This window comes from Anolis carolinensis, unplaced genomic scaffold (assembly GCF_035594765.1).
Source record: "Anolis carolinensis isolate JA03-04 unplaced genomic scaffold, rAnoCar3.1.pri scaffold_10, whole genome shotgun sequence".
Classification (NCBI taxonomy): domain Eukaryota; kingdom Metazoa; phylum Chordata; class Lepidosauria; order Squamata; family Dactyloidae; genus Anolis; species Anolis carolinensis.
Window position 1 is genome coordinate 7,864,885 of NW_026943821.1, and position 27,591 is coordinate 7,892,475.

The window sequence follows — 27,591 nt, forward strand, 5'->3', positions numbered from 1 at the left end:
TCATATATCTGAAACCTCAACTTCCAGAAACCTCAGCCAGTTTGGCTGATGATCAGGAATTCTAAGAAGTGGGGCCCAAAATATCTGGGGGACTCTGGTCCTACTCACTGCATGTTTATCATCGGCATCTATGGCGGAATCCACCAATTCCTTGAAGACGTCGTTTACTTTCTTAAATTCATGCTGATAAGAAAATATGTTCCGGTCGCCTCCGAGGTTATTAAACCTGTTGACTACAGCCATCCACTGGCAATCTGAGGCCAAGACCACAAACACTGGATGCCGGAGGAAGAGGAGCACGTTGGCCACAAGAATTCTCCACATGACAGATACTTTTCAGAAGGGAACCTAAGAGATGAATGAATAAATTAGCATGGAGCTCAGACTTTTATTTAAGTAACCCTTTGAGCTTCATGTGTATGTCTAGAAGTGTATATTTGTATATTTATATATGTAAATGCATGTGTCTAAATAGGTATATTTGTATAAACACATTCACAAGGAATTGCCCAGTATTATGGCCTTCTGCCCAATGCCTGACCACACTTTAATATGTCCAAGAAACAAGAGAGCAGTTTTTAAAGTTGCCCCATTTTGATACACAACTGTGATGTTCAATGAAGTTGGGAAGGAATTTAAGCAGTACAAATATATTATTACACTTGCAATTGCTCTGCCTTAACTGTTTCCAGATTAAATTTTAGGACTGGGTTTAGGACTGGAGAGCATTTTAATATTTTTGTAAACTGTTTTTATCTTCGTATTATTGCAATTGCTGACTGTTTTGGGCTTACTTCCTTTCAGTCATAAAGCAAGTCCGGCAATACAGATTGAAACATGGATGTCAACTGAGCTGAAGCTATATGCAATCTGAGAAAAAACCTTTGGTGATGTGAAGATTACGTGGCTATTAATGGTTCTAACTTTACTTTTTAAGTCCCCTCTTTAATTCTATTTCAATGTTTATATGCTTGGATATATTATTTTTCTTTTGTATTGTTTGCCATTTTGAGACTCTTTTAAGAAAGAGCAGGATATAAGTAAACAACAAGAACAACAATTATATCTCCTGTTCTAATTGAAGGGAAGACCCTTCAACTCTTCATAAATGAAATACTGAAGGCCTTATCACACTACATAACTATTGTGTTATAACTCCACTTTAAGTGCCATGGTTCCATCCACTGGAATGATGTGATTTGTAATTTAGGGGCGTAGGGGGGACAAGTGTGTCTCCAACCTAGGTGTGTTCTGGAAACCAGGAAATGTGAAATTTGAGGAATGACAGTCGAAGAAAGCAGGAAATAGGGTTGTTGCATGTTTTCCAGGCTGTATGGCCATGTTCCAGAAGTATTCTCTCCTGACGTTTCACCCATATCTATGGCAGGCATCTTCAGAGGCTGTGAGGTATGGAGAAACTAAGCAAGGAAGGTTTATATATCTGTGGAAGTTCCTGGGTGGGGGAAAGAACTCTTGTCTGTTGGAGGTCAGTGTGAATGTTGTAATTAACCACCTTTGTTAGCATTAAATGGCCTTCCCAGCCTCGCATCCTGGCCTGGGGGAATCCTTTGTTCCGTGTCGTTAGCTGCCCCTGATAGATTCCTGTCTGGAATTCTTCTGTTTTCAGAGTGCTGCTCCTTATTTACTGTTCTGATTTTGGAGTTTTTTTAAAAATACTGGTAACACCTTTCCTCTGGTTGGATCTTTATCTTTCCTCTCATGGCCTTACAGCTCTTCTGATGTCTATGGTGGAGTATCCATTGACCACCTCAACAACATCCACCCAAATATCCAATTCACTATGGAAAAAGAAAAGGAAGAAAAACTACCATTTCTATTTGTTCTAGGTAAAGGTTTTCCCCTGACGTTAAGTCCAGTCGTGACCGACTCTAGGGGTTGGTGTCCTTCTCCATTTCTAAGCCGAAGAGCCGGCGTTGTCCGTAGACACCTCCATGGTCATATGGCCGGCATGACTGCATGGAGCACCATTACCTATATGTTATAGTCATCCGCAAACCCAATCAACAATTGGGCCACACAGTTTACAGAAAACCTACACACACAGGTAGATACCTTCATAAAAACTCCAACCATCACCCAAGTTAAAAAAGAAGTACAATCAAAGCCCTAACAGACCGTGCACAAAAAATCAGCAAACCTCACCTCCTCCAAGGTGAACTAAACCATCTAAACTGGGCCAATAGATACTCCACATGGACATCAGAAGAGCTGTAAGGCCAGGAACAAGCCATGAGAGCAAAGACAAAGATCCACCCAGAGGAAAAGTGTTCTTACCATACATCAAGGGAACCACTGACAACATAGGCAAACTGATGAAGAAACACAACCTACACACTATCTACAGACCCACTAAGAAAATCCAACAAGTGCTACGTTCAGCAAATGGCAAGAGGGATCCTCTCACTTCTGTGAAAGTCTACCGTATACCATGCCGCTGTGGACAAGTCTACATAGGGACCCCCAAATGCAGCCTTGTCCAAATACAAATCAAGGAACATGAAAGGCACTGCAGACTAAGCCAACCAGAGAAGTCAGCCATAGCAGAACACTTGATGAACCATCCTGCACACAACATATTATTTGAGAACACAGATATGGTGGACCACTCTCACAACCATCATGTCAGACTACACAAAGACATCATTGAAATCCACAAGCATGTGGACAATTTCATCAGAAAGGAGGAAACCACGAAAATGAACAAAATATAACTACCAGTATTAAAAAAATTCCAAAATCAGAACAGTAAATAAGGAGCAGCACTCTGAAAACAGAAGAATTCCTAACAGGAATCAATCAGGGGCAGCTAATGACACCGAACAAAGGATTCCCCCAGGCCAGGATGCGAGGCTGGGAAGGCCATTTAATGCTAACAAAAGTGATTAATTACAACATTTACACTGGCCTCCAACAGACAAGAGTTCTTTCCCCCACCCAGGAACTTCCACAGATATATAAACCTTCCTTGCTTATTTTCTCCATACCTCACAACCTCTGAGGATGCCTGCCATAGATGTGGGTGAAATGTCAGGAGAGAATACTTCTGAAACATGGCCATACAGCCTGGAAAACATACAACAACCCTGTGATTCCGGCCATGAAAGCCTTCAACAACACAAAGCAGGAAATGTCATTTTTAAAACTTTATTTGTATCCCACCTTTCTCTCCATAGGGACTCAAGGAACAATTTTTTTTTGGTGAGAGAATACTGTGAGGCCAAAGTTAGCTAAGCTGCAGTCCTGATTTTAGACTTTTTAAATATAGATAGCCAGTATTTAAAACCATGAAAACGAACAAAATCTGGCTACCAGTATTTAAAAAACTCTAGAATCAGGACAGTAAATAAAGAGCAACACTCAGAAAATAGGGGAATTCCAGGCATGAAATAATCGGGCTAGCTAACACCTTCCAACAAAGGATTCCCCCAGGCAGGAAGCAGCCAGGCTTTGAAGCTGCAAGGCTTTTCAATGCTAATCAAGGTGGCCAATTGCGACATTCACACTTGCCTCAAACAGTCCTTTATCTCACCCTGGACCTTCCACAGATATATGAACCTCACTTGCCTAGTCTCCAACAGACCTCACAACCTCTGAGGAAGCCTGCCATAGATGTAGGTTAAACGTCAGGACAGAATGCTCCTGTAACATGGCCACACAGGCCGGAAAACTCACAGCCACATCAGTTTAAAATGTTCGTGTTTTATATACATACAATCAGGTGGCTTTAAAGATTTGCATTATGTGTCTTGCTGCTTGGACTGGGATCAGGGTTAATGGGGGCTGTGAATAGGCATCTGTTTTAAAGGAATCTTTTTATACTGTTATATCTGCCTTTGTTTTTTAATGTTTAGACTTGGGTCCTCTCATCAACGCATATACATACAGTAGAGTCTCACTTATCCAACATTTGCTTATCCAACGTTCTGGATTATCCAACGCATTTTTGTAGTCAATGTTTTCAATACATCATGATATTTTGGTGCTAAATTCGTAAATACAGTAATTACTACATAGCATTACGGAGTATTGAACTACTTTTTCTGACAATTTTTTTGTATAACATGATGTTTTGGTGCTTAATTTGTAAAATCATAACCTAATTTGATGTTTAATAGGCTTTTCCTTAATCCCTCCTTATTATCCAACATATTCACTTATCCAACATTTTGCTGGCCCGTTTATGTTGGATAAGTGAGACTCTACTGTATATACCCTGTTTCCCCGAAAATAAGACAGTGTCTTATATTAATTTTTGCTCCCAAAGATGCACTAGGTCTTATTTTCAGGGGATGTCTTATTTTTCCACAAAGAAGAATTCACATTTATGGTTGAATTTTTTAAAAATGAAAATTTATTATCTACTGTACAGTAGTTGTCATCACAGACCAGCATAACCAAACTGTGAATCCTTTCAAGAATTTCTATATTTAATTGCTATACTGTTTTTAAATTACTGTTTGTATGTAAATTTATGTTGTTGTTGGGCTTGTCTCTGTGTAAGCTGCCCTGAGTCCCTTCTGGGAGATGGAGGTGGGATACAAGAATAAAGTTATTATTATATTATTATTATTTCTTGTTACTACCTTTCTTTCCATGTACAACAATCTATGGTATGTACATTCACCAATCCTGTATGCTTCCAAACAAAAACTTTGCTAGGTCTTACTTTCGGGGGAGGCCTTATATTTATCAATTCAGCAAAACTTCTACTAGGTCTTATTTTTCGAGGATGTCTTATTTTCAGGGAAACAGGGTAGCTCAAGGCAAATATGACAAAATCCAAGCACTTCCGGTTTCAGGCGCGTCTAACAAGGGACTCCGCCCCCATTCCATTCCCAAATGGCATGCCACGCCGCCTGGCCCCGTGACGTCACGGAGCTCCACCCACCCGCCGCGTTCCTATGGCGACCCCAAGCAAACTCGTCCTCGGAGGCTACCTGGGCGCCCCTAAACACAATCTCCTCGCCGGTATGCCCTGAACCTAGGTAGCCACAACCTACATTCAGACTCGGCCCTCACAGCCTCCAACCCCCATCCCGCAAAGCAGCCATCCAGGCGCCCGTTTCTCGCCTCACAGCGGCTTCTCCCGCCTCTGCGCATGCGCAAAGAAGGCGCGGACCAATCCATGGGCAGAACCGTTACGACGAGTCTCCCGAGGCGCGCGAGAGGCCTCTGTCGGGGAAGCGGTTGCCATGGAGGCCGGCTGCGGCCGCCGTAAAGCGAGGCTTGTCGCGCTTGGTGTTGTGAACGGCAAATGCAGTGGGCAGCCACTGAAGCCAGCTGAGGACCAAAAAAAGGGGGGGGGGGAGAGGAGGAGAAGGAGGCATTTTAAAAGCAGACACTTAAAAAAAAAGATGTAAGAGTATTATTTGGGGTTGTTCCTGCCAAATCATGACAGTTGGAAGGTATGAGATAATTTTAAAAAATCACCACCATCATTATTATCATCTCCTTCTTGGTCTTTCATTACTTCAGGCCGACTGAGGCCCCTTGTAATTCAAAGCTTATCTGCTTTGACCTGGATTGTGCGGCAGTGTGGACTCATAATCCAGTTTACATCAGATAATGTGGATTATCTTCTTTGATAATCTGAATTATATAGCAGTGTAGAAGAATTTGCGTTATGCCCCAGAGTTTGCAGGCATGGGCAAACTTGGGCCCTTCAGGTATTTTTAACTTCAACTCTCGCTTAAGTGGCTGAGGGGAAAAAGGAAAGGATCTGAGGCTGGTAGGGATTGTGGGAGTTGAAGTCCAAAACACCTGGAGGACCCAAGTTTGCCTATACCTCAACTAGATATATCTTGTTAGGATTTCCCAGCTCTATGTTCTATAGTTGTTATTACTTTTTGTTTATTTGTTCAGTTGCTTCCGACTCTTCCGGACCTTATGGACCAGGCCATGCCAGAGCTCCCTGTTGGCCATCACCACCCCCAGCTCCTTCAAGGTCAAGCCAGTCACTTCAAGGATACCATCCATCCATCTTGCCCTTGGTCGGCCCCTCTTCCTTTTTCCTTCTATTTTCTCCAGCATCATTGCCTTCTCCAAGCTTTTCTGTCTTCTCATTATATAGCCAAAGTACTTCATCTTTGCCTCTAATATCCTTCCCTCCAATGAGCAGTTGGGCATTATTTCCTGGATTATGGACTGGTTGGATCTTCTTGTCCAAGGCACTCTCTGCTCAGTCTTCCTTATGCTCCAGCTCTTGCATCCATAGGTTACTTCGGGGAATACCATTGCTTTAACTATGTGGACCTTCAGTGTGATGTCCCTACTCCTCACTCTTTTATCGAGGTTGGCCATTGCTCTCCTTCCAAGAAGTAAATGTCTTCTGATATCCCTTAGGCAGCCGCTTGGACCCAGGGAAGCGGCACACTTCGCTCTTTCCTGGGTCCAAGCGGCCGCCAAAGGGAGAGGAAACCTGGTAATCCGAGTGATCCGGGTTGACCGAGCTGAGGTCCGCCCGTTTAACTCGGACTACATGTTGTAAGCTGCCCTGAGTCCCCTCCGGGGTGAGAAGGGTGGGGTAAAAGTATAGTAAATAAATAAATCAATAAAGTGGTATCATTTGCATATCCAAGGTTGTTGATGTTTCTTCCAGCAATTTTAACTCCAGCTTTGGATTCATCATGTGTTCTGCATACAAGTTGAATAGGTAGGGTGAGAGTATACAATCCTGCCATACTCCTTTTCCAATTTTGAACCAGTCTGTTACTAGAGATACTCTTTCCCAAAACGAATTCCACAATAACTGAAGGCTTTATTGAATTAGACTCAAATACTAGGCAAAATAAATAAATAAATAAATAAATAAATAAATAAAACTTAGAAACAAAATTAAAGGAACATATATGGTTAAAAAGAATATAATTAAAAAGAAAAATGCATTCTTAACAAGAAACCTTTGCAAACTTGCTGGGAAGAAGATATAAAGTTTTTTCTTCTTCTTTTTGGCCATAAACAGTGTACACAAAGGCATGTTTGAAACCTCAAACCAGCTCAGTAATAGGATATGCAGGACCAGACACATAATGAGGTATATGTAACATTTTTTTTTTAAAAAATTAACCTTACCCATTCAGTCCTGTCTGGAATAATTCTGTGTCAGGACATAGTGTGTAAAAATATCAAGGCAAGAAAAGGAAATGCATGTACTACTTTACTATCGATGAGTCACACAAGTGTGAGTGGACCAGTAAATGGAACAGAAAGAGAAAGATGCAGTTTTCATTTCTGACTGTGGTTTAAAAACAGTGGATTTTATAGGTTACCTCCTAGATCAGGCATGGGCAAACTTGGGCCTCTAGGTGTTTTGGCTATTAGGAATTGTGGGAGTGGAAGTCCAAAACACCTGGAGGACCAGGGTTTGCCCATGCCTGCCCTAGATAGTCAATAATTTTACAGGGAACCAATGGCTTCTGGAACACTTCCTATGACTCCTCTGCATGCCTCCTGTGACCTGCTCAAAGATGGTTTTAAGCAGCACAAGAATCCATAGGCAAACTCTTGGGGATTACTTTCAAGGAGGCTGTGGCATTTCCCAAAGTACCCTATGTTTCCCCAATGGATCCAACAGTCACCAAATTGCACAATGCTGACAGTCACTTGGTTCATTCCAGAAATCCTCTGCATCACATGCAGAAGAGTGCAGGAAATTAACTGGCTGGTATTACTGAGTCCCTGGGTGCGTCACTGAGGCTTTCGGTGCATTTGCTTTGGAGGATGGTTGGGCCAAACTGCCTCGGATCCCTTCAGGAGCCATACGTTGCAGTGACGATTGGCTGGTGATCGATGAGGTGATTGAGATGCTGGATGCTGGCGGTAAAAGGAGATGGGGAAAGAAAGTATTTTGAAACACATTCCGGAAATTGCTAACACAAAGAAAAAGGAGAGGTTCAAGGTGTTGGTTCATATAGTGTCACAGTGGAGAATGGGACTGACAGTGTAGAAAAGGAGAATCAGATATGGCATCTACGTCTGCATGCATTCCTTGGGACAGAGTCAGAATATGGGTGGACATACTAGCACAGCTGGTGCTGATAACAGGCTTGTTCCCTAAAACTTTCCTGACATGGATCTCTCCTGCTTGCAATGCAGGAAAAAGAAATGTAAGTCCCACATCCTTCAAATTTCATTCAATTAATTGGAGAAATGGGGCAAGTTGGATCTTTTTCAGTAGGCAAAATCAAACAGCTGCTTCTGGCTTCGAGGTTCTTCCAAATTAATAACTTTTTGCCATCTTGAACGAACTCTGATATTGCTTGACTCCCTGTGCTCTGGTTCTCATCTGTGATGCATTGAAGGGGACCTAGTTCCTCATCCTTTCTGTACTTTAGCAATGCAAGAGACCACAATTATGAAAAAAAAATTGACCAATGATGGTGAAAAAATGGATCAATCCTACAATACAGGGAAAGGAGAGTAAGCTGTAGGTGGGCAAACAAATAAGAGTTATTGAAATGAGCACATAAATGGGAAAAGCAACTTCAAAAAACCTTCAAGGTAACAGAAGTGGCAGGAAGACTAAAAAGAATGTGTGTTTCTCCTTTTTAATACCATTCAATGCATTTTCTTCTTCGCTTTGCACTATTCAATGCACACTCAATGTACTGTTTTGATAACTCACCTGTCCGATAGGCTAATGTTTCTTCCATCCTCTTCATAATTCTGCCAATGTGGAGCTTGCATGTGGGAGCCATGGAAAGGATTGATATGTATAGGGTGAGCACACCTATGATTACAGCCATTGATACCTGGGTGCAAAAGAAGACATTTGTAAAGGGGTGATGTTTGATTTGTTGCTGCCACATGTGAGCAGACAGTACAAACACTATGAGAAAGGAAACTGGGACTGCTTTAGTGATCTTTTACCTGTAAAGCAACATGAAGAAGGAGAAGGATGAGAAGAAAGGACATAGTTAGAATGGGGAATGGATAAAATTAGCCCTCACTTTACTGCATTCACTGAACTGGGATTAGCTGGCTCTAATCAGACTTATCCACCTTCTGTCTTCGCAATACCTTTTGGGGAATAACAACTCTCAGAGATGTTCTGAAAGCATATTAACACCACGAATGAGAAGGCAGGGTCTGTATGCATTACATTTTTGGACTATAGAGCAAGTAAACTAGTGGGAATAAACTACCAGTGGAGGCAGACCAAGCACATCAAACTCTAGAGAATAAATCCCAAGAAGCAGGTAGGCCCTTCTATTGTTACCTCCAATAGATAGAGAGCCCTGATATAGCTAAGACGCAGGCCGTGGATGTGGACGATGAACTCCAAGGCATAGTCACAATAGGTGGTTTGGTCCACTCCCCTGCGAAAGCAAAAAGGGGAAAAGGAGGCTGACTGCGGGGAAAGGAGAAACTCTTTTGTCTCTTTCATTGGCCCTCCTCACATTACCAAAATGAAGGTTCAAATCCCCATTCAGCCACAGAATCACACTGAGTGATCCTGGGCAAGTCACATTCTCTTGGCCTCCAAGGATGGCAATGGCAAATCCCCTGAACAAATCTTGTCAAAAAAATCTCATTTTATAGGGTTGCCATAAATTGGAACAAAAATGGATATAAACCACTATACTTACCCTTCTATCCTTTTCTCCCTCATACACATGAACACATAAACAGAGATTTTTAATTTATTATCCTATTACTAGTGAAGATACCGATTATATTTTTCATACATTCTTAGAGAAATAAAAATAAACTCTGAAGGGAGGAGCAGCCATGCCTTCAGTCAGAAATACCTTTCGGTTGATTATAACAATTTTAGTCAATTACTTTAAATTATTTAGTGCTCCCATTCCACTGAATTGCCTTGACTGTGAATTGCTTCCACTTATAATAATTGTAAAATGATTTAGGAGTTGCATTCTCTGAAAAATGGCCTATAAGCATAATACATTACGTTATAAATGGCACGGAGTTTAAAACTAATATAAACCAGAAAGCAAACAGTTACCTGTTTGATACCTTCATCACAAAAAAGTAATCCGGAGCAGAGGCACCAGTGGGAACAATGTCGTGACAGGGAGAATTCTGCTGGCAGACCCACCTTTGAGAGAAAGAAAGAGTTTAATTTGCATTTCAGAATTGAGTCCAGGAGAGCTTTTAGATAATATCTCGTAGGAAAGAAGGCTGAACAGGGAGGAAAGGTAAAAATTGTAATCAAGGGAGATTTAATAAACAAATACAGCTATGATGGTTTTTTTTATTCAGGATGAAAATCAGAGGCAGAATCGGAATAAATACACTCTGTGAGCCTTACATTATCCCGGAGTTGTTTTGAGAGAAGACATTGAAACCGTCAGCATCGGTATTGTTATCATCACCATCAGACCTAAGCCAGATGAGACTGTTTGTTTCACTAGGAAAAGAAAATGAAAACAACCCAGGTTGGGCGTAGTTGGGAATCACGCAGCCCTCCAGATGTTGCTCGACTATAGCAACAGCCTAATCCACAGAGAAGAATGCCAGGCGCTAAAGTCCAATACTTTCAAAGGAGGGGGTGTGTGTGTCAGAAACCCCTCAATTTCTGAAATTAACATTATAGATCGAGGCGGAACCACCATATTGCTGTGTCTAATGCCCAATCCAGTGAGATACCTCGAGTGATGATATGAACCACCACTAAGGCCCCTTCTACACTACTATATAATCCAGATTATCAAAGTTTTGAACTGGATTATATGAGTCTATACTGCCATATAATCCAGTTCAAAGCATATAATCTGGATTTTATATTGCAGTGTAGAAAGGGCCTAAGAAACCAAAGAGTGTCAACAAGTCGCTGTCCATGCATTAAGGAAACAAGTTTATGTCAGAGGCAAACCAGGCCTGAAGCTGCACTGGAGTTAAACCTCCAAAAGCAGTTCATGTCAAACTGTTCTCCTTTCCAAGATACTTTTGAGACTTTGATTAGCACCTCTCATTAATACGTTAAATGGTCTCACTTCAGGTTAGTCCTCCAGCATAGGTAACAGGTGTCCCAAGACATGCTTTTAAACCAGGAGAAGGAAACTTGTGGCCTTACAAGCATTTGGTGTACTGTCAGAGGTTTTATACAATAAAAAAATCATTACGGAACCAGATACCCACAAATATCTGTAATGGACTTCTGCAAGAACACACAGACACAGTTCTTTCCAAAATATGCTGGAAGGCTTTTCTCCTCTTAGTTGCAGCAAAATATAACATGTATACGATATATACAAACTTGACAATTTCCCCTCTCTCTCTCTCTCTCTCTCTCTCTCTCTCTCTCTCTCTCTCTCTAATTCTACAGCAACTCTCCAACTCTCTCCCAACAACCACCACCGATCTCATCTGTTGGAAATAGCAACATTCTTAAAGCCTCCACTGGTAATTTTTTGTATACAATTCAGATACATGTGTGTATTGGTATGCAGTTTTCCTTAACTCTATGTTGGGGGAGGGACTGCAGACCATGTGATCAGATCTGGGACTGCTTCAGGACTTAGACTCCATTTTAGAAACAGTATGCTTTTAGATGTCAGTAGAAACAGAATGCTTTAGAGCAGGGGTCCTCAAACTTTTTAAGTGGAGGGCCGGATCACGGTCCCTCAGACTGTTGGGGGGCCGGACTATGAGGAAATAATCAAAAATTAGGATTGTTTTTGTGTGCCTTCAAGTCATTTCAGACTTAGGTCAACCTAAAAGGCCAGGTAAATGACCTTGGAGGGCTGCATTCGGCCCATGGGCCTTAGTTTGGGGACCCCTGATCTAGATGATCTCATAAGACCATATGTAAGCAAAGAGACCTCCAAAGACCATCTAGATCAGGGGTCCTCGAACTTTTTAAGCCGAGGGCCGGTCCACAATCCTTCAGACTGTTGAGGGGCCGAATTATCATTTGGAAAAAAAAACGAATGAATTCCTATGCACATATCTTATTTGTAGTGCAAAACAACAACAATAACAATGAAAGACCAATACAATATTTAAAAATGAAAATAATTCTAACCAACATAAACCTATCAGGATTTCAATAGGAAGTGTGGGCCTGCTTCTGGCCAATGAGATAGTCAGGTTAATTAGGATTGTTATTGTTGTTGTGTGTCTTCAAGTCATGTCAGACTTTGGGCGAGCCTAAGTCCAAATTTATTTATTTATTCATTTACTGCATTTATTTACTACATTTATATCCCACCCTTCTCACCCCGAAGGGAACTCAGAGCAGCTGTATGTACATACAATATATTATATTATTAGCATAGCACAATATTAGCATTATATATTACTATATTGAACTATACCACTTTACTGTAATATTATATGTAATATATAACATATAATTAATATTATTATATTATATTATTGTTAGTTTTGTATTGTATAAAATGATAATATTATCAATATCATATGTATATACAATATATTATATTATTAAAACTGATATAAAAATATTATATTATAAATGAGGGCGGGGGCCAGGTAAATGACCTTGGAGGGCCGCATCCGGCCCCCGGGCCTTAGTTTGGGGACCCCTGCTTTAGAGACTCTATTCGACTCTCAGAACAGAGATGCTTTAATAACACTCATCATCATCATCATCATTATCATCAGCATTTTTATTTTTATTTTTAGACCGCCCTCTCTCCTCAAAGGGACTTAGGACAATTTACATACACATAAAACGGCAAACATTCAATCCCACCACTAAATCACTTAATATTAAAAAGTATAAAATAACAACAACATAATTATTATAATAAAAATTTCCAGACTAGAAAGACCAATAAATTTAAACATAACAATCAGTAACAAACAATTAGACTTTGGAATATTGATGCCCTGTGTTATTTGCACAGAGAAACTACTTCAAATCCTATCTGTAACTGGATTAAGAAAAATACCTAAATGCTGAATAAAGGTCTCTTGAGAGCATAATTTAAAGCAAGATGTTTTAAGGGAGAGTGGATGTATGTTGGCAACTCAAAAGAACACTTCTGAAATTCTGCTATATATGTTTTTTGTGCATTAATATACCTTTGTCCCTAACAGTTCAAAGAGATATCTAGGGAATTCAGTCTAACAGCTCAAAAACCGAATTGCCTTGCATGAATATTAGTGGATCTTCACCACTAAGGAGAAGGTTGACTCAAGTGAGTTTTAACTCTTCTCAGGAAGATCATACTTTACAAAAGGACCCTCATCAGGGAGAACACTACTTTTATACCTTTCCCATTACATCAGCTTCCACATCCAAATTACAGGGACACAGCATTTTTATATGTGGTTAGGCAAGAGGTATTAACCCTGTCATCACTTAATAACTGTCAGGTAATTTACAAATCATGATATGTATAACTCTCAGCATTCCCTATCTTTGGCCAAGCTGATTTGGGCTGGTGAGAGCCTGAATCCAACAATGATCTGAATGACAACAAGGCCCCCCAAATGCTGCGTGGGAATCAACTACTGCAGAAATGACAGAAGATTGTACGCATTGTACGCACCTGCCGACCATGGTGTTGTAGAGCACAAGTTCCTTCGGAGTGAAGTATTCGATGTTATCTACTGAAAAAGGTCCCCCACCAATAATGGTGAAAATATAGCTGTCATGAAAAAATGGGACGCAAAAGAAAATGAGTTTGCAGACAAAGGCTTTAACCATTCCAAAGCCTTGCTTTTGCACAAAGTTTCGAGAATCTGGGACAAAATTTTCACTCCTTTTTTCTGGAGTTACTTAGCCTGCACTTTATTGCAAGGATAGGAACAATTGGGTGTTGCTGAGTGAAAGAGAATGAATTTGCCACAGAGAAGGTTATGAAGGAGTAGGAAGATGATGGTGATAATTTGTACTTTCTTTTCTCTCAGGACTAAGATGGAATGCTGAGTTAACTCAATACAAACAACTTTTCATTTTGCTCAATCTGCAGCAATTGAAGTTAAGGGAGGACCTGTGAGGAAGCTGTAGTTCAATATAAGCAGGTGTTCCTGTAGCTTAGTCAGCCCCAGTGTGAGAAGGCCTGGTGTAAGAAGCTTTGGTGAGAGAAGCCCCAGGTTGGAGGCCTCATGTGTGAAGTTCCATTGTGAAGGCTTCTGTGTGTAAAGCTACTGTGTGAAGCTCCTATGTAAGTTCAGTATGAGAGGAGGCTCTGTGAGAGCGAAGCTGGAACCTGTTTTATCTACATGAGAAAGAAGCCCAGTGAGCAAAGAAACAAAGAAGGAAGTATGAAGAACTTTATTTGTGTTATGGAAACCTTATTTTTGTAACCATATTATTTTGCTACAAAGAAAAGCCTCCTAAGGAAGCGATAACATTGGTCTGTGTTTTTTGTTCTTTTTATCACTTTTGGCTACTGGTGCTGGTTCACACTGCTGCTAATGATTTACTCTACTGTACATTTATGGGGGGAGGGTCTTTTGTTAATAAGCCCACTCGCCCAACAAAATACACATATTAAAGTATAATTCTATAAAATACATATTAAAATACACAAAACAGAATTGTGTGCCTTGAGTTGGGATGAATAGGTTCCTAAGCCCTTTGTTCAAGGTCTTTGGAACAAGATGGAGGTACCTGGGCCCAAACCCAATGCACTTGAACAGGGACATCCCCAATTCACCCTCTGTTGCGCCATATTTTTAGCAACTTTAAAAATGTCTTGCTTTATGTCATTTTTGCTGAGTCATTGCATCCATTTAAAACTTTCAGTGCTTGACTCACATTTTTGTAATTAAAAATACCTAGTTAATTTTTAATATTTCTAATGTATTTGTGATATTTTTACAATATTTTTGTGTTTTAATTATTCTGTAATTCTCAAACCACAAGGAGAGGTGAGTAAGAAATAAAATTGTTATTGTTGTTGTTCCACAAAACTATGCTCAGACCTCACCTTCCATTGAAACGCCCCGAGTGCCCTGTCACCATATCTTGGATCAAGAAGAATGGGTAAAATACTGCCAAGAAAGAATGGAAGGAAGAAAATGTATCAAATATGCTGAACACTTGGAATGGTTCCAGGTGACGCAGGTTGAACTGAACAACCCCTCTTGAAATTGAACAGAACCAAACATAAATTCTTACTGATCCTAGTTGAGGAACCATTGGATTTATGCATCATTTCTGCAATAACAAATAGACCTTTATCCGTGTGCGGTCCACTCATCTGACTTTCCAGCTCAATTCAGAGCAGAAAACCAGTGCGTCCAGGTATTCCTCCCGCTGTCCTTACCATCACTGAAGTAAAAGCAGGGCATCTCAGGGTCCGGCTTCACACAATCAAAGTAGCGCTTGTTCTTCTCGCTAGTGAAATTCTTGGTGTAAGTGATGTCAAAAGCCAGCCTTCTGCCTGGAGGACATCCAATATTGATGATGATTGTATCACTGCCCTGCAAGGTAGGCAGAGAGTAAGAATAGAAGCGTTTGTAATTTTGAGAGGAGGCAGGCTTGGAGTGATATGCAAGGAACTTTCCTTCTTGGACACATTAATGCATGAGGGCAAAAATAGATGGCGGATGGAAGGGTGCCATGGTAAAGGAATGAAGGAAATAATGGTTTGCAGAATAGCAGAGAGGGAGACAAATGGTCAAATTGTTTCAGGGCTGCTAAGATCAAATACTACCTCTATGCTTCTTGAGGCTTCTTGCAGAAGGACAGAATAGGGATCATTTCCTTGCCATCAGGAAAGCAGCCACACTAACCTTTATCCGTGGTCCGTCATCCATGTAATGGTAGCAATTCATCCCTGAGTGTGCAACCTGGGAAAAGCAAAACAAACTGAACACATTTCCTGGGAATTGCTAGTCTGGCATACCAAATGGTATCTTAACTGAAGAGCTCCACTTTTACAATCAGAAAGAAAGCAATTGAAATTAAAGATCTGAGATTGATAAAGATTGCTCTCTTACCTTTAAATTAGCAGAGCTCTTCAACAGGTCCTTCCCACTGAGCTTTTGCCAAGGGTACTTGCCAATGTCTGAGATTGCCACCTGTGGGTTTTGTTGTTGTTGTTGTTGTTGTTGTTATAAGGAAAGGATGAAGCAGTGAGGCAAGGCAAAAAGATGTTAAAAGAAAGGCTATTTCACTATCAGGCTTCCCCATTTTCCGTGTTGGCTTCCTTTATTGCTAGCCCTTCAAGTTGCAGAATCAAGGTATTTGTATTCTCACTTTTTCCACGCACAGAATTAACCCCACAATTCTGCAGCTGATTCCTCCTGATTTGTTTCTCACTGTTGACCCTGCTTGCACCACTCAAATGAACTTCAAATAAATCGACCAGAAGTTTACTGCTCAGACCACAGCCTTCTCCTCTTGGCCCCATTCACACAGTCCATCAGTTGGGAATAGAGGGGCTCTTACCTTATAGAGGACGGAGCCTCTGCTGATGAGTTCGTGCCTCTCTAGATCCGCACGAATATAATCCGGATGGGCTAAAAGTATGGTGAGCCACATGTAGTTGAGAGAATTCTCTTCCGCCGTTTCCCCCACTAAAGGCAAAAGAAGGCCCATTACTCCACTCAAACCCCTTGGATGTATTTGTAACACTATGTATAACAATAGTTCCTTTACTTCCGAGTTTTAAAAAGTAAGGCAGGAAAAGGGTTTCTAGACACTTTTGATCAAAGTATTGGTTTTTAACACTAAAGCGTACCCCTTGCTCCAAAAGCCAAACTGGAGTCCTGGAGGCAAAGCTTTGCAATGCGGTGGAAGGGAGGAGTGCAGCTGAAGAGCACTTTGGCTCTTTCTCTTTCTCACACACAAGCCTAAGCACACTCTCCTTGGCCGAGGGAGGCCAGCTAATGAGTTTGCCATGGAGGCAGTGTTTGAAATGGGAACTTCCCTGCGTGTGACATGCAGCCTCATCTCAAATCCTTTGCTTGGGGATTTTAATGGCTATTTTTTAAAGTTTCACATATGTAAGTCAGCATTGCTACTTACATCTAAAATGGTTCTTGAATCAACAGTCTGGTCCTACTTGTCTTCAATTTGCAAGAAGAGAGACATGGTCAGCGATTAGCTATGCTGGAAACCAAAATTGGGGCACTGCCCTACAAATAAGAATTCTTGCCCAAAAAATGACATTTTCTATATGTCCCAACCCTGAAAACCATTCACGTCTAGAGTTCTTTGTTGGAAATGACAACCTTCTTCAAGTTTTCTCTAGTAATGTTTATCTATGATCCTATTGTTTACTGTTTTCTGCATGTATGTTTTGGTATGCAGCTTCCTTTATTCTATGGTTCCTGAGAAGTCATAAAAGGGGCTGCAGACCACATGCTCTCTCTCCTCTCTCTCCCCTTTTGGCATGTTGATAGCTGTTTTGCTATAAGAGAGATGCCCTGGCCGGATGGCTCAGAGAATTATCTCAAATGTATCTGAAACTGGACTAATAAGTTTTTGTACCTGTGTATGCTAAACACATGAAGGTTGTGAGGAAACCAAATATGCTATCTCCATCACAGTCTACTTCTTTTTTGTCTCTTGAGTACATGATATAAAATAAGTTGTTTTATGGGTGAGTATATATTTTTGGGCACTGAAAAACACTTCTAAAGTTCTGCTGTCTTTATGCATTGGCAACATCTCTTTTTCTAACAGATCAGAGATAACAGGTCATTCAGTCTAACAACTGAAACCACTGCCTTGCATAATTATATCTGGTAATTATGCATAATTATATATACAAGAGAAGATTCTACTCTAAAGGATTTTTGGCTCTTCTCTGAAAGGTCAAGCTTTTCTAAAAAGTTATGATCTCCAAAAAGGGGTTTTCCAAAAAGTTATACATGCAATTTTTCAAAATTCTCCAAATTCCCTGGGTCAAATCTGTCAGCTCCTTTTCTCTGACTGCTTAGATTGTATTACTAAAAATTCAAGTGAAACTTTAAGCTATTCCAATACTATGAATTTGAAGAAAACATCATGGGGAGGGGGCATTTTTATTGTGGGGGGTAATGCCCTTATGTCTGCTCCCTATAGCCACAATCTGGTCTAACAAATCTACCCAGTCTCCCTCTGGCTCCACCCACTCTTCATTGGCTTTCTGAGGCCCCTTCTACACTGCCATATAAAGTCCAGATTATCTACTTTGAACTGGATTACATAGCCATGCAGACTCATATTATCCAGTTCAAAACAGATAATGTGGATTCAGAAACTGGATTATAAGGTAGTGTATAAGGGGCTGAGTGAGCCTCACATCTCTAATCTCCCACATCTTACTGCTCTGTTTGGTCGTCCGGAGGCTCAAGTACACAGAGAATAAGAAGGTCTGCTTCTTGTCCAAGTAGATGGTTTTCGCCAACAAATTATTGGGCCTAATGTTGTAGATCTTCACATAGTTGGCCATATCAACATAGATGCCTCCAGAAGATTTCCAGTTGCTAGCCATGTAGTAGTAGTATTCCTGGAAAGAGTGGTATGTGACTGTATATAAGGAGTCATATAAATCATCTGATACTTTGCATGCTCATAGCTGTTGGAGTACTAGTACACACCTTTTCCTTATGTGTTTCATGATATGTATTTAATCTTCTGCTCCTTGCTTTGATCCATATGAAGAGGTAGGCAAAACATGTCATGATGAGTGAAATTTTAATCTCTGTGCTTTCATGTATGTAAATACTCACAGAATTCTAACATATATACAGACCTGCTCAGAGGTTTAACCATTTCAAATCTGCCACAATGAACCTGCTCTTTTGCAATTTTCCCATTTAACTCAATAAGGGTAGAGATCAGAAGCAGGCTCTGAAATTTGTTGTCAAAGGCTTTCATGGCCAGAAAGCTTTTCATGGCTTTCACACCAGAAGCGACTTGAAGTTTCCCAAATCGCTCCTAACACAGGAAAAAAATTGTTTACTGAGAGTTTTCCGGGCTGTATGGCCATGTTCCATAAGCATTTTCTCCTGAGGTTTTGCCCACATCTATGGCAGGCATCCTCAGAGGTTGTGAGATATACTGGAAACTAGGCAAGGGAGGCTTATATACATATCTGTAGAATGTCCAGAGTGAGAGAAATAACTCTTATCTGTTGAATGCAAGTGTGAATGTTGCAATTAATCGCTTTGATTAGCATTAATTAACCTTTCAGTTTCAAGGTTTGGCTCCTTCCTGCCTGGAGGAATCCTTTGTTGGGAGGTGTTAGCTGGCCCTGATTGGAAGCAGCCAGGCTTTTAAGCTGCAAGGCCATTCAATGCTAATCAAGGTGGCCAATGGCAACATTCACACTTGCCTCAGACATGAGTTCTGTCTCCCACCCTGGACCTTCCACAGATAGATAAACCCCACTTGTCCCGTTTCCAACAGACCTCACAACCTCTGGGGATGCCTGCCAATGTGGGTGAAACGTCAGGACAGAATGCTTCTGGAATATGGCCATAGAGCCTGGAGACTCACAGCAACCCAGGTTGTATTTTACTTCTGGGACAAAAAAAAAACATTAACCATAGAATACCCTGAAAATATTGAGGATCATTGGAACAAACAGAAGACCTTCATCATCACAGACTGTGAGGAAAGCTTTGGATACCAAACTAAGAAACATTAAGACTGATTTGACAAAAATGACAAAGAGATCCAGTAGTTAATTGATAAGAAAAGGAAAGCCTTCCAAACATGGCAGAAAGATACCAACTGTGCTGCTAAGAAAAAGATCTACACTAGTGCAAAAGCTGAGGTCCAAAGAAGTACCATAGAACCTCTGGTGGACAAAAAAGGCTGAAGAAATCCAACACTTGGCAGATATCCATGATGCATATACCCTCTACGCTTATCATGGCATATACCCTCTACGCTTATCAGACAAAACCAAACTTCTGAAGGACAAAAAACCAATTGCACTAAGTTGGAAATAGCACTACCACAACCTTCTGAATCACAGCTCCAATGTGGCCGAAGAGGTTATCTCACAAATCCCGCAACAACAAATCAGGGATGAGCTAGTAGTGCTGCCTAGTCTGGAGGAAGTCAGCAATGCCATCAGCCAACAAAAAAATAATAAAGCCAGTGAACCTGATGGGATCCCTGCTGAAATCTTTAAAAAGGGTGGACCTAAGCTGACACAAAACTTCACCAGCTCACTGAAAAAATGTGGGTGGCCGAGAAAATCCCAGCAGACTTCAAGGATGCCACCATCGTCACCCTTTTCAAGAAAGGGGATAGAACAGACTGCGGGAACTATCGCGGTATCTCCCTTCTAACCTCCGCTGGGAAAATCCTCGCAAGAATCCTTGCAAACCGCCTTCTCCCTGTCTCAGAAGACACCCTCCCAGAATCCCAGAATGGCTTCCGCCCCTCCAGAGGAACAGTGGACATGATCTTCACTGCTCGACAGCTCCAAGAAAAATGCAGGGAACAAAATCAACCCCTGTACATGGCACTCATTGACCTTGCAAAGGCATTTGATACAATGAATCGCAGTGCTCCCTGGACCATCCTCCAAAAGATCAGATACCCTGACAAATTTGTGAACATTGCGAGCCACAATGACCTGATGGCAACAGTCTTGGACAGCAGAGCGACCCATTTAAGGAGGAATCAGATGTCAAACAGGGGTGTGTTATTGTCCCAACCTTATTTCCCATCTTCATTGCTATGATTCTTCATCTTGTTGATGAGAAACTTCTCACCAGAGTAGAAATTATCTATTGGACAGACGGCAAGCTATTTAACCTCAGCAAATTGAAAGCCAAAACCAAGGTCACAACAACATGTTAATAGAACTCCAATATGTCAATGATAACATAGTCTGTGCGCATTCAGAAGAAGACCTACAAGCCACTCTAAACACCTTTGCAGAAGCATACAAGACACTTGGCCTCTCATTGAACATTGAGAACACTAAAGTGCTCTTCCAGCAGGCACCAGCCAATCCCTCTGCAATGCCAGAAATACAGATTAATGGTGTAACATTAGAAAATGTTGACCATTTCCTCTCCCTTGACAGCCACCTCTCCACAAAAGTCAACATTGACACTGAAATACAACACCGTCTGAGCTCTGTGAGTGCAGAATTCTTCCAAATGAAGCAGCGAGTGTTTGAGAGTCGGGACATCAGTAGGGATACCAAGGTGCTTATTTTTAAAGCTACTAGCTGTGCCTAGCCACGCGTTGCTGTGGCGAAGTATGGTGGTATGGGAAATAAAGTATTGAGGAATTGTTGGTATTTAAGGTAAAGGGTAAAGATTTTCCCCTGACATTAAGTCTAGTCATGTCTGACTCTGAGGGTTCGTGCTCATCTCCATTTCTAAGCCGAAGAGCTGGCGTTGTCCATAGACTCCTCCAAGGTCATGTGGCATGACTGGATGGAGCGCCATTACCTTCCCGCTGGAGCAGTACCTATTGATCTACTCACATTTGCATGTTTTTGAACTTCTGGGTTGGCAGAAACTGGGGCTAACAGTGAGAGCTCACTCTGCTCCCCCAATTCGAACCTGCAACCTTTCGGTCCACAAATTCAGCAGCTCAGCGCTTTAACACGCTGCGCCATCAGGGGATATTATTTCCTAAAGCTTGTGAATATACAATATTTCTGGGGGGTTTTTTTGTCTGTTGGGGGCAAGTATGAATGCTGCAATTAGCCACCTTGATTAACATTTGAAGGCCTTGCAGCTTCAAAGTCTGGCTGCTTCCTGCCTGGAGGAATCCTTTGTTGGGAGGTGTTAGCTGGCCCTGGTTTTTCCTGTGTGGGATGTCCCTGTTTTCAGAGTGTTGCTCTTTATTTACTGTCCTGATTTTAGAGATGATATTGTTCTTTATTATTATCCCACAGCAATTATTATATATTGTATTTATAATCCTATATTATCTGCTTAGAACTTGATTATACTATGAGGCTCCTTCTACACAGCTGTATAAAATCCACCCTGAACTGAATTGTATGTGATTGTGAATTTAAGATAATCCAGTTCAAATGAGATAGTGTGGATTATCGTGCCTTGGGATTCTGGGTTATATAGGTGTGTGGAAGGGCCTTGAGTCTACAATACCATATAATCCAGTTCAAATCAGATTATCTGTATTTTCTAGGCAGTGTGGAAGAGGCTTAACTGAACCCTGGCTATCTGACCTTGTAGAACTAAAACTCACAGGGTCCCATTAGCATTGAGCCAGGGCAGTTAAAAATGGTTTCAAAGTGGGTTAATGTTATAGTGTAGATGCAGATAGAGAAGGCTGGAAACCTTGAGATATTACAACTCCCTGGATTCAATTAGCATTGAGTCTGTAAAGTGGTATCAAACCGGATTAATCCCATAGTGTAGATGAGCCCTGGGCCAACTTGGTCCCTCTCTCTTGAGGTGTTTTGGACTCCTAGTTCCAGAATTCTTCACAGGCCAGGCCCTAATCCTACCCGTAACCCAGCCCTTCCCCCACTCCCCTTTGCGAGGAAGCGGTTTGAGAGAAGGAACGAAGGAGCGGTTTGTTTCCTTTGGCGGTCTGGTTTGGGGGTATTGAGGTCGCTGGCGGTGGCAGCAGGTTTCGGGGAGTGTCCATGGAGGGTGGGAAGGTCTACGGGAGAGAAGGAGAAGGAGCGACACTGAGAACTGGGAAGACCTGGCTCCTGAGTGCTTTAACTGGAGGTCAGCTGTGACCAGCACTGCTGTGGAATTCGAAGAGACACAAATGAAAGATGAAAGGGAGAAGCGTGCCAAGAGGAAGACGCATCAAGCAAACTCAGACAACAAGGGATCAGCTAAGTTAATAAGTAAGTAAGTAAATTCCATATCAATTCCCCAATATTGTTTTTTCTTACTGCATCTTGTTTCTTGTTCTTCCACCAACGCCAAGTGGGGTCATGGACTGGGTCAGCATAAGCCTAGCAAGATAACAAAAAAGAAAACCAGGTAAAGTGCATCTGAAAGAGAAAAACACCCTCTCAGCCACAAGAACAGCCTCAGCCAGAAGCAACCCAGCATCAGCTGTGACAGTAGCAGCACTGTGCCAGACATAAAATCCACATCCCACCTTAGATTTTGAGTGTAAAGTGGGCCTTCCAGAGAAAGCACTAGAGACAGAAGGTTCTTGTGGGCTTATGGTGGCCTCTGGTGGCTGATAAGGAGCAAGACACTGAGGCTCATCCACACTGACTGCTTAATGCAGTTCAATGTTAATTCAAACTGTGGCAGCCAGACAACAAAAACACCCCAAAAAGCCTGCGAAAGAAAGTGCTCTGTGACTCATGCCATCACTATCTGGGCCTCAAAGTAGTTCCAGCATTTGCTATGTAATCATCTGCACACTGAAAAACACTTTCTTCAATACTGGCTTGAATCTGGATTAAATGGTCAGCGTAGATGGTGCCTAAGAAGTCAGTGGTCCTGGGTGTTCTGCTGTGGATATGGCTGGTGGGATGCTGCCCTTAAGGCAAAATGCCCAAATGGAGGCACGCACAAGAGCCCCACTGCTGCTGGAAGATCTTCCCTCTTAAAACTCCAGAAAGACCTCCAGAAAGTACAAATGCCACCCTTGGGTTGTTTTAATCCAAAACAGGAGGAGAAGGGTTGACATTCAAAGTGGGCATCTTGGTACTTTCAGTGGGAGGGACCTGTAAATAAATCTATAAATAAGTAAATATTAGACTAGAACAACAAGGCCACGGAGCATCTTCTCTTTTCAAACTGAAAACAAGAGTTTTCCAAGCTTCAAATGGATGTTCCAGATTCCAGGTTAGAAACTAGAGGCTGCTCACGTCTGCAAGCTTTCTGTCCAAGAATGACCCAGAACAAGGGCAAAATAAATTAGGGTTTGGAAAGTGGCAGAAGAGCGGTATTTTCATCCTGATTGGTGGAGCTCTTCCTGCACTGAGGCCCCATGTCAGCAGTGGACAGGAAAAAAGCCCAATGTAAGTGAGCACAAGTCTCTGTGCAGGAAAACCACTTTCTGAAGTAGACATCAAAAAACTATTCTCACTCTATGGTAAGCTGAATGCAGCTGTAGCAGTTGGTAGACGAGTCCCTGGTACACAATCAGCGACTTCTGGTCATAGAAGCCTGTCTTTTCCATGATTTCTGGAGGCTTGACACGGTAATGCTCCATCCGAGTAAAGCGCTGTGGGAATGGCAAGTCCACGAAGCGAACCACGGCAAATGGGCAACGGTGGGTGAACCTGATGTAGTCTATGCCACTGGGAACAAAGAAGCCAATCCATCATATGGTATACTAGCTATGCCCGGCCACGCGTTGCTGTGGCAAAGTATGCTGGTATGGGAAATAAAGTATTGAGGAATTGGTGGTAGTTTATGTCAAATTGGTTGTATAACATGATGTTTTGGTGCTTAATTTGTATAATGATTACCTAATTTGATGTTTAATCAGCTTTTCCTGAATCCCTGTTTATGTTGGATAAGTGAGACTCTACTGTATATTGATAATCTTATATTATCTGCTTAGAACTGGATTATATGAGGCCCCTTCTTCACAGCTGTATAAAATGCACACTGAAGTGGATTATATGGTAGTGTGGAGTCAAGATAATCCAGTGCAAAGCAGATAATACAAGATTATAAATGGGTTATATAGCTGTGTGGAAGGGCCTTGAGTCTACATTGCCATATAATCCAGTGCAAATTAGATAATCTGGGGAAGAGGCCTAAGTGAGGCCTAAATCTGCCTGTCCCCTGGGCTGAGTTGGTTGCTAGGAGACCAAGTGGGCAGAGATTAGTCCTCTAACTGGCAGCAATTGGATAAAAACAATTATTGCTCTCCCTCTAATTAGGACTTTATTTTTCTTTTCTTTTTGTTGTATCAACCTAGAGGCGTGGATGATGGGTTGTGTTGTCAAATTTCGAGGTTGGGGGGCCTGTAGTTTTGTGGGTCGCCATGATGCCATTACTCTTTTATATATATATATAGATAATGATAATAATAATAATTTTATTTCTTACTCACCTCTCCTCGTGGCGGGTTACAGCATAATTAAAACACATAAACATTGTACAAATTCTATAAATATATAAATATTTACATATGACTATAAACCATTACAATCCCACAAACGCGGTGGTCCCTGCCCAAAGAGAATTATTTCTCAAATGTGGAGGAAGAGCATGTGGCCCTCCAGAAATACATGGACTGCAACTCCCATTATTAATCAACCTGGAAACGCTGGATGAAGCTGATGGGGTTTGAAACCAATAACACATGATGGGCCACAAATTCCTCATCTCTGACTCAATCCATGACTAGTGTCCTTCAACACAACGGAGTAACCTCCCATAGCCTGGTTTTAGATTTCAACTCCGTACAAGAAAGTGCTGAGAACCATTGTGGAACAACAGACTGAGAGTGGGATTTCTGGGTAGTCATGAAGACCACGGTCTGTGTCTGAGCAAACAATGCTCTCTTGTCCAGAAAGGCTAAAGGTGGGATTCCAAAGAAACTTTCAAATAAAAGGGAAGCACATGCTAGATCTGGGAAGCCATTCTCTGGACGACAACAATCTATATAGTCAGTTGCCAGTAGAACTATTGCTGCACTAGCGGACAAGTTCAGAAATAATGAAGCTGCACCTTATGCGCCATCACTCACTTGTGCGTCATCCCTTTGTGAGGAGTGCTGATCATCTGGTCATAGGTCAGGATATGATCTAGAGGGAATTTCCTCTTGATTAACTTTCCAGTGGTTCCAGGATCCTCCCTATAAACCAACTGAAAGAGAAGGGATTAAGAGCAATTGATTCAAGCCTCTTCAACCCTCCCACTGTTTGGGCCATCAACTCCCAGAAGCCCTTCAATGTTCAATGTGTTGGGAATCACCCTGGACTACTCAAATCTAAATGTAGTCAGATAGATGATAGAGTTAGATTGAGGGAATCCTTTCCCCATTTCCAAAGCATGCCTAGATAGGCTTTACTATTGTTTCCTCTTCCCTGTCCTGTTTAGGTCAACTCCACCCTTTGATGCTTTAGAAATGTGATCTCTTCTAGGACTTTGACGTAACTTCCCCAATTTGGCCTTTGGAATGTTTATGGCCCTAGAGATGAAAGAGACCTATGAGGTTGGTCGCCATTCCATCTTCCTGCTTTGTTCCAGAGAGAGGACGCACTTTGTCCGCTCTTGTAGTCAAGATGTAGCTATCTAGATCTTTATTATTTTAATCAGTCTATGTGTATTATATCAGATTAGATAAATTAGTTAGCTCCAAACCTTTTCTACCCATCAATTGATTTCTTTTTACCTCAATAAATGCTTTTAAACTTTAAAGCTAACTTTGCGGTCCTTTGCCATCCTGAATACACAGAGGTTTTCCTAAACTCACCACGTAAGTCTCACTGCTGCATTTACTCTGCTATTTTAATGGGAATTTACCTCATAAAGCGGGTGATTTGAGCTTAACGGCTCATCAATTCCCAACACAATGGTCAGGAATTCTGGGAGTTGGAGGTCCAAAGGGCTTATCATAAAGAGAATCTAAGGGTTCACAACATTTTAAACAATACAATATAATCCAAAACTCCAACTCTTTTTATTTGTCCAGGGACAGCAGAAGAAAGAACAAGATTGCACTATTCCTGAGGAGAGCAACACATGACCTGGCCATTTCTTGGCCCTTCTCACAATCCCTGTTAACACAAGTTGTGTGGATGCAGCACTTGTTGTTTAATGAGCTTTAATGGGGAAATGTGTACTGAGGGTAAAGGAGAATTGAGAGACATGAGCTCAGCATTTGTGGTTTGGTGCTTAACTGTAAAACAATGCTATTATACTAATATTATGCTATACTAATAATAATATAATATATTGTATATACATATAATATTGATAGTATTATAATGTAATACAATATAATAATACACTATTATAATTGTATATTATATATTACATGTAATATTACTAATAGTACTGCAGCAAAGTACAATATAGTAATATACAATGCTTATATTGTGCTATACCAATAATATAATATATTGTATGTGCCTATAACTTGTAAGCTGCCCTGAGTCCCCTTCGGGGTGAGAAGGGCGGGATATAAATGCCGCAAATAAATAAATAAATAAATAGCTTGTACATATCCCAGCAATAAGAGAAAGAGGCAGATGAAGCCATGAACAGGAGTCACAGTATTCCATCAATAATGTCTCTCTTCATTGTCAGATTCTCAGTACAGTAGAGTCTCGCTTATCCAACACTCACTTATCCAAAGTTCTGGATTATCCAACGCATTTTTGTAGTCAATGTTTTCAATACATCATGATATTCTGGTGCTAAATTCGTAAATACAGTAATTACTACATAGCATTACTGCGTATTGAACTACTTTTTCTGTCAAATTTGTTGTATAACATGATGTTTTGGTGCTTAATTTGTAAAATCATAACCTAATTTGATGTTTAATAGGCTTTTCTTTAATCCCTCCTTATTATTCAACATATTCGCTTATCCAACGTTCTGCTGGCCTGTTTATGTTGGATGAGTGAGAGACTACTGTATTTAGGTTCATAGACATCAAGTTGTGATCATAATGAGAAGGAGGTGTCAAAGATGCATCACTTAGTTACCAATAAAAGGAATGCTGTGTGAGAAAGAAGGGCTGCAAGAATGGTTTTCGGAGAGATGTTTCTCAATAATAATAATAATAATAATAATAATAATAATAAT

At 41.1% G+C, this 27,591-nt stretch overlaps 2 protein-coding genes across 21 annotated transcripts in view; both read right to left on the reverse strand.

Moving 5' to 3' along the window:
- LOC103280541 (cation channel sperm-associated auxiliary subunit gamma) overlaps positions 1–5,125 on the reverse strand; it is a 60,247-nt gene extending 55,122 nt beyond the window's left edge. For 9 of the 11 annotated variants that reach the window (XR_010000831.1, XR_010000830.1, XM_062962790.1 and 6 more), the window contains exons 1-2: positions 4,959–5,106; positions 109–348 (exon numbers count right to left, since the gene is read on the reverse strand). Coding sequence is in view for 9 of the 11 variants with exons in the window: in XM_062962790.1 (XP_062818860.1) it covers positions 109–324 (216 nt within the window). In the remaining 2 variants the exon portion in view is untranslated. Of the gene's footprint in view, positions 1–108; positions 349–4,909; positions 4,927–4,958 lie in introns of those variants that run through there. The other 2 variants (XM_008119923.3, XM_008119924.3) reach the window with 2 other exon arrangements.
- A 1,633-nt stretch (positions 5,126–6,758) lies between these two features.
- The window catches only part of LOC100557052 (cation channel sperm-associated auxiliary subunit gamma), a 63,318-nt gene continuing 42,485 nt past the window's right edge, over positions 6,759–27,591 (reverse strand). The window contains exons 15-29 of one of the 10 annotated variants that reach the window (XM_016997117.2): positions 25,523–25,641; positions 23,906–24,119; positions 22,749–22,811; positions 18,218–18,401; positions 16,355–16,482; positions 15,904–15,984; positions 15,697–15,753; positions 15,228–15,384; positions 14,889–14,952; positions 13,503–13,601; positions 10,292–10,390; positions 9,986–10,078; positions 9,239–9,338; positions 8,645–8,771; positions 6,759–7,833 (exon numbers count right to left, since the gene is read on the reverse strand). In XM_016997117.2, coding sequence (XP_016852606.2) covers positions 7,688–7,833; positions 8,645–8,771; positions 9,239–9,338; positions 9,986–10,078; positions 10,292–10,390; positions 13,503–13,601; positions 14,889–14,952; positions 15,228–15,384; positions 15,697–15,753; positions 15,904–15,984; positions 16,355–16,482; positions 18,218–18,401; positions 22,749–22,811; positions 23,906–24,119; positions 25,523–25,641 — 1,731 coding nt within the window. In that variant the 3' untranslated portion in view covers positions 6,759–7,687. Of the gene's footprint in view, positions 7,834–8,644; positions 8,772–9,206; positions 9,339–9,985; positions 10,079–10,291; positions 10,391–13,502; positions 13,602–14,888; positions 14,953–15,227; positions 15,385–15,696; positions 15,754–15,903; positions 15,985–16,354; positions 16,483–18,217; positions 18,402–22,748; positions 22,812–23,905; positions 24,120–25,522; positions 25,642–27,591 lie in introns of those variants that run through there. The other 9 variants (XM_062962785.1, XR_010000824.1, XR_010000826.1 and 6 more) reach the window with 9 other exon arrangements.